Source organism: Cynara cardunculus, assembly GCF_001531365.2.
Source record: "Cynara cardunculus var. scolymus isolate 2C chromosome LG 3, CcrdV1, whole genome shotgun sequence".
NCBI classification, from domain to species: domain Eukaryota; kingdom Viridiplantae; phylum Streptophyta; class Magnoliopsida; order Asterales; family Asteraceae; genus Cynara; species Cynara cardunculus.
Window position 1 is genome coordinate 29368078 of NC_037530.1, and position 7183 is coordinate 29375260.

The window sequence follows — 7183 nt, forward strand, 5'->3', positions numbered from 1 at the left end:
CAGTCTCTAATCTTCAGTTTCAGTCTTCGACGTTTGCTGAAGGATCTTTGGTGTGAGTGTTGTTTTCTTGAAGTATCGTTGTCTCTGAATAAATTACAAARCGAGTTCYTCAGVGATYACTGAACATGMTCAGTGTATTGATCGCTGGAACTGAAAGTACAGAAACACAAAAATACATCGAAAGGAAAAAGGGATTATCATYAAATCACTGAGAGAGAGGATCAACATCTAGCTTTCCATACTCCAAAAGTTCGTTCGACAATATTTCTCAGTGATGATAGTTAAATGTCTCTTTTGCTCCTTTGGGAGACGTATTGATGCAGTTTATATGCAACGAAAGTCAGGCATGTGATAATGAATATTTGTTTCTTTGTATGGAGCAAGATAACCTTTAGTATTTGGATATCCGGCATCAACAACACAATACTTATTTGTTATGAAAAATAAACAAACTATTGCAGTAGCAACTAGTTTATCTTTGAAGCTTCAATCATCCCAAGCATTTCCTGTAGCTTCACAAACTGCTCCACTTTTATTGGTTTTGTCATGATGTCTGCGATTTGTTCCTGTGTCTTACAATACTTTAGCAGTAGAATACCCTTGTTCACAAGGTCTCTTAGAAAATGAAACTTTACTTTTATGTGTCGGCTCCTCCTGTGAAACACATAATTCTTAGAGAGTTAGATTGTTGAGCTATTATCACAATTGATTATAATTCCTCCTTTTTCAGTATTGCGAAGTTCTCTAAGCATATTTCTAAGCCAAATGCACTAACTTGCACATGATGCAGCTGATATATACTAAGCTTCTGTTGAAGATAGTAATACGACGGGCTGTTTCTTTGAAGACCATGAGACAACACCTTTTTCAAGCAAGAACACGTAACCAGATGTGCTTTTCCTGTCGTCAAGATCTCCCATGAAATCACTATCCGAATATGCGCCTAGACTAGTAGTTGCTTCAAAGCTGTAAAGAATACCAAGCTCACTCGTTCCTTTAATATAACGCAGTATCCTTTTTGCTGCACTCCAGCGATTTTTTGTAGGAGAGGACATGAACCTGCTGATGAGACTTACTCCATATATCAGGTATGGACGAGTTGTAGTTAAATACATGAGACAGCCAACTACTTGTTTGAACATTGTAGAATCGACTTTTGATCCTTCTTTATCTTTGAAAAGTCTTGTTCCAGGTACAATAGGATTTCCTACTACGTTACTATTCTCCATTCCAAATCGGCTCAGTAGCTCTTGAGAGTACTTGTGTTGACAGATAACTTCCTTTCTCGTTCTGAATTACTTTTATGCCAAAAAGTACCTCATCCTTCGAGACCAGACATATCAAATTCGCGCATCATTGAAAGTTTAAAGTCTTCACATATAAACTCATCATTTCCTGTATAAATCAAGTCATCAACATACAGGCTTACTATTAGCAACTTACCACCATCCTTTATTTTTGTAAACAAAGTGTGTTCACACAAGAGTCTCTTGAATCCTTCATGTAAAATGTAGGTTTCTATCCGACTATACTAGGCTCTCGGAGCCTACTTAAGTTCGTACATGGCATTGTGCATAGATAAACTTTCTCTTCCTCTCTGTGTTTCTTGAAACCCATGGGCTGATGTACATACACTTTTTTTATGTTCTCCTTGAAGGAATGCACTTTTTACGTCTAACTGAAGTACTTCCCACCTGTTTTGTGCCGTAATAGCTAGGATGAGTCTGATAGTATCTAAACGAGCCACCGGTGCAAATACCTCTGTATAATCGATCTTGTATTGTTGTGCATACCCCTTTGCCACCAATATCTCCTTGTGCTTCTCGACTTCAACTTTTTCATTTAATTTGGTTTGTAAGACCCACTTCACTCCTATGGTCGTTGCATTTTTCGGTAGCATGCACAACGTCCACGTACCATTCATTTCAATCGACTTTATTTCTTTTTCCATCGCCTCTTTCTATTTCTTACTCTTCACAGATCCTGGAAGGTTATAGGACCATCTTCTGTCATCACAATGACAACCTCTTCATCCTTTGAAAGTCCTTCCCAAAGGTGTAATCGGAAAACCATGTGGGATCTTTATGTTGCCTTTCTTTAGGAGCATCCGGTGTTGTGGATTCACCTCGTACTTGTGCATCACTTTCAACTGATGAACTTCCTGATTTATCTTCTAACATTGTGTTTGAATCACTTTATTTTTCTTCTTCAACTTTATCGTACCTTTCTCCATATTCATCAACATCTCCCCATGTAAGTGCCTTTGTAGTCACTTATGCACTTTTTTCCCAGTTCATGCCCTTGTTTTCTTCAAAAAAACGTCGTTGCTTATGTAGACTTTGTTTGTTATTGGATCAAAGATCCTATACGCCTTAGACTCTTTGTTGACACCAATAAATACATGTGGCCTGCTTCGATCTTCCAATGTGGTTCGTGTTTGACTTGGAACATGCATATGTGCTAGGCACCCAACAATTAAAAAATAGTGTACCTTAGGTTTGTTGCCATTCCAAGCCTCTTGGGGAGTCTTATCTTCCAAGGCCGTTGTTGGAGATTTGTTCAGTAAGTGAATGCACCAGTTCGCCACTTCTGCCCAGAACTCTTTTGGCATTTGTTTCTCGTTCAACATAAATCGTACCATGTTCATAATTGTACGATTCTAATGTTCAAAAATACCGTTTTGTTGAGGTGTATATGCTGCTGTAAGTTTCCTATTGATCCTTTGTTCTTTGCAGAACATGATGAATTCATTTGAATTGAACTCACCTCCCCTATCTGTTCTCAGGTAAAGTATACTGCTCCTGCTTCCTTTTCCACAACTGTTTTAAAATTTTTAAAGGCACAAAAGGCTTCCGATTTCTTGCTTAGATGGTATATCCAGGTTTTACGTGTAAAGTCATCAGTAAAACTTAAAATGTACCTTTTATTGCCATTTGAAGCTGGATAAATCGGACCACATATGTCTGAGTGTACCAGCTGGAGCTTATGTGTTGACTTCCACACACTCTTCTTTCGAAAACTCCTATGGTGTTGCTTGCCTACCAAACAGCTTGAACACAGCCTTTGTGGAGTTCAGATTGCGAGTAACCCTTCCACCATCCCCTTATATGATAAGGTTGTAAGACCTTTGTAGCTTAAGTGCCCGAAGCTACAGTACCACATATGTGCCTCGTTGATTGACTGAATCTGCAGGCATGCTGGCTGTTTTGTCATCAATTCAACCAAGAGAGGGAACATCTTGTTTCCACTTGTGTCTGAGTGCATGATCACTCCTGTTGTTGGGTGATAGACTGTAATATCCAGGTTTCGTTAACTCGTACAAATTGGGTTAAGTAAATTTTTGGTAGAATTATGCATAACATAGTTGTACCCTATGTTCTACCAACTTGTACTTCAGACGAGTTTTGCGTCAAAAATGAGTTTATATCTAATTTCACGTAAAAGTTGAGAATATAGACTTGAAGGGTCAAAACCGCCAAATAGTTAAACTATATATATATATATATAAATTAAATAAAAAAAGAAATTTTTTATATATATATACATGCATGCGTGAATGGCGGTATCACCGCCTCCATTCTCACCTCTCGTCTCAATATTTTCTCTCTCTAAAAATCTCTCGTCTTCTCTCTAATTTTCACGTCAAATTATTGAAGGAATTGAAGTAACAATTATATATTCGGAATCCACTTTCCAAACCCTTCTTAAAGGTATAAATTTCATTCAATTTTATTAAGGTGTTTATGTTAGGGTTATTTAGACCGGTTTATAAATTGTGTTTATATCTAAGTTTACGGATTGATGTTGTCAAAATCATGATATATTTGATATTTAGAATGCTAGTACTGGTTATATTGATGTAGAAATAAAAAGGGTATATTATAGTTTCAATATGGTTAGATTGTGGGTAAATGTTTAACCGTACACCAATTGTTCGGTTAAATGTCGGAAGGAGTAAAAATACATGATTAAGCTTAGGTTAACGACCATTGGACTTGTTTTACTGTTTAGTATGTTGAAGTACATTTATAGCATGTAAATATAGCAAATCATGAAAGTTGGATCATAAAAGTTAGTCGGGAATTACGGAATCGAATTTTACCGAAAATGTAACTCCCGTACTTTGACAGTGTATAACTCACAAACCGTAAGTCGGATTAAGCTCGTATTTTGTAGTCAGGAAGATCATACTGCATACTACAACTTTCATTAAGGGTCAAAATCCAGTTATGACTCTAAGTGGCTCGAGACAGTGTGTTTTTGAGGCTGTTTATACTGTATCTGGGATTAATTTACAGTTTTGTAAAATTCATATAAAATAGATGGATGATCCAAATGAGATGATTTCAAAAGCAATAGACTCGTTTGACACCGGTCTACAGCTTCCATTTAGACAATATAATCTGGATTGGTCTCTAAGTAAGGTAAAAATGCTTAGAAATAAGAGGGACGAAAGCGGTTGGATCGAAAGAGAATAAGGCTAAGTTTTACGTTTGAATTTTCAATTCGTATCCAGCTGTCCTTCTTGATGTCTACGTTATTTAAGTACATTAAGATCTAAGTGATTTTATTAGAATAGTTATATTATGGTTTCTATGCTTTATAAATAGTAACCGTTTATGCATTCATTAGGCACGCGGGCAAGTCAAACTTGATCGTGAATTTCCGTTTGATCATGCGTTAATTGTCAAATTCGGTTAAGGTACGAATTTCATATTTCACTTGACACGGGGATAGCCATCTTCGTAAGGCTTCCTAATCCAGATAATCTGTGATAAATTCCGAATAATTTGTTTTGAATTCCCTTTATGCTTATCATATGTTATAGAACTTTGTTTCCTTTTGAATTACGACTTATATTCTTATTCGGAATATGGATCATTTTGATCACTTGACTTGTTTTATTGCTTCATTTGTGAAGCATTTTACTATAGACTCAATAACTGGAGCACCGGTATTGAGATGTTTCCATGGTGACTAAAACGATCATGGCGTCCTYWTTTTTATAGTYCTTAAAAGTGGACTTGATTATGTACYGGTCGAATAGAGGGCGTATGGATCGATCCTARGAACCGTTATCGGATAATGAATTKTGGYCGTGGTTAAATTCACRGAGAGGATTGCTRTGTTGTGCTCACACCCCTTTCCTCAYTTGTGCYTGAATGGACTGATCATCCTTTGGGAACAATGCGTCCTCGTGATGCGATTTGGTCTTCGGACCCTTGATATGCTTTTGGGGCATTTTGACTTTCTTTTGAATTATTACTTGGCTTTATAAATTGCTTTTGAACTTGTTATCTCATATTTATTGTTTAATTATTATTATCCGTTCACTAAGCATTAAGCTCAGCCGAGATTTTCTTGTCTTCGGCAGGTACATGACTTAGCAGGGATTTTGGGATGAGAGCTATGGAGATGACAATATTGAAGATAACCCATTAAGTCACTTTTGTTAAACTTTTGATGACTAATGTAGACATACTGGTATTTTGAAATCATATTTTGAGACACGTTATCTCCGTCTATGGTTATGTAATTATCTTTTGGTAAATTTTATTAGCTGCTCTGCTTTATATAGTGCGTTTTTTTTTATCCTAATTGTGGCATCTCCCGTCTTTGACAACGCGGGACGGGGGTGTTACAAGTTGTGGTATCAGAGCTATAGGTTATGATCATGTAGTAGAATTTAGGTTTGATCTGTGAGAAATGGGTAGAACTAAGATAGGATTATCTTAGACTCTATACTTTCCCGAGGTGATAGTGGTACAAAAGGAAACATAGATGTGTTTCAAGGAAATTCTAGCTGGCGAGGAACTAATCGGATAGATCTGTAGAAATAACCGAATTACAAATCTCCAACTGCATTTCAAGGAAATTCTAGTAAAGGTTTTTCGAATACAACTTCTCTGTTACGGTGCAAAGATTGTGGTTTTAGACATCGTCCTGGTCCATGTATTCGAATGACCGGCGCCTGTTATAATTGTGGTCAACGAGGTCATATAGCTCGTAATTGTAAACAAGGGCCGAAAGATAATTCTAAAGATAAAGAGAAGCAATCTATTGCCGGTGGTCGAGTGTTTACTCTATCTGCTGACAAATCTACTGCGGGTATGGTTTCTGGTACCATTTCTATTGATGGTAGAGATGCATATGTTTTATTTGATACAGGTGCTACACACTCGATTGTTTCTGAAAACTTCGAAGAAAATCTTAAATCATATGAACAATCCACTGAATTTCCAATAAATATTACTACTCTCATGGGTTGTTCAGTATGTATATTTGGGCAATTCCCAAACTGTCCGTTATTTATTGGCGATCGAATTCGGGAAGTTACTTTACTACCGATGAAGATGGATCACTTTGATATCATCTTTGGCATGGATTGGTTGTCTAAACATCGAGTGACCATCGACTGCAAAGCCAAACAAATCATCTTCGGTGACGTCAATGAACCCGAATACGTGTTCCAGGGTGCTTCACCTGAGAAAGGAACTCGTGTTATCTCAGAAGTAAATGTTAAAGCAATKRTATGGMARKGATGTGAAGGATTTTTAGCTTCATTACAAGATCCAGAAGAGGTATGCCTTAAACTTGAAGATATTCCTGTTGTTAATCAATTTCAAGACGTCTTTCCAGATGAACTTCCAGGAGTTCCTCCGGAAAGGGAAATTGAATTTACAATTGATCTGTTCCAGGAGCTGCACCTATCTCAAAGGCTCCGTATCGTATGGCTCCGACCGAAATGAAAGAACTTAAGGAACAACTTGAAGATCTTTCTAATCGGGGTTTCATTCGACCCAGTGTATCTCCGTAGGGTGCACCGGTCCTATTCGTTAAAAAGAAAGATGGATCAATGCGATTGTGTATTGACTATCGGGAACTAAATCGGGTTATGGTACGTAATAAATACCCTTTATCCCGTATTGACGATCTTTTTGATCAACTCCAAGGAGCAAATTATTTTTCTAAGATCGATTTAAGGTCTGGATATCACCAACTTCGGATCAGAGATCAGGATATTCCTAAGACTGCATTTCGTACTCGATATGGTCATTACGAATTCATTGTTATGCCATTCGGGTTAACTAATGCTCCAGCAGTTTTTATGGATCTTATGAACCGAGCTTTCAAAGATCATTTGGACGACTTTGTTATCGTTTTTATTGACGATATTCTCATA

General features: G+C 37.2%; 1 protein-coding gene across 1 annotated transcript; it reads left to right on the top strand.

The window, feature by feature from the left end:
- Nucleotides 1-5960: 5960 nt before the first annotated feature.
- Nucleotides 5961-6749, top strand: LOC112509121. Its single transcript, XM_025113986.1, has one exon. It carries the CDS (start codon nucleotides 5961-5963, stop codon nucleotides 6747-6749), a length of 789 nt encoding a protein of 262 aa, XP_024969754.1.
- The last annotated feature ends 434 nt before the right edge of the window (nucleotides 6750-7183 follow it).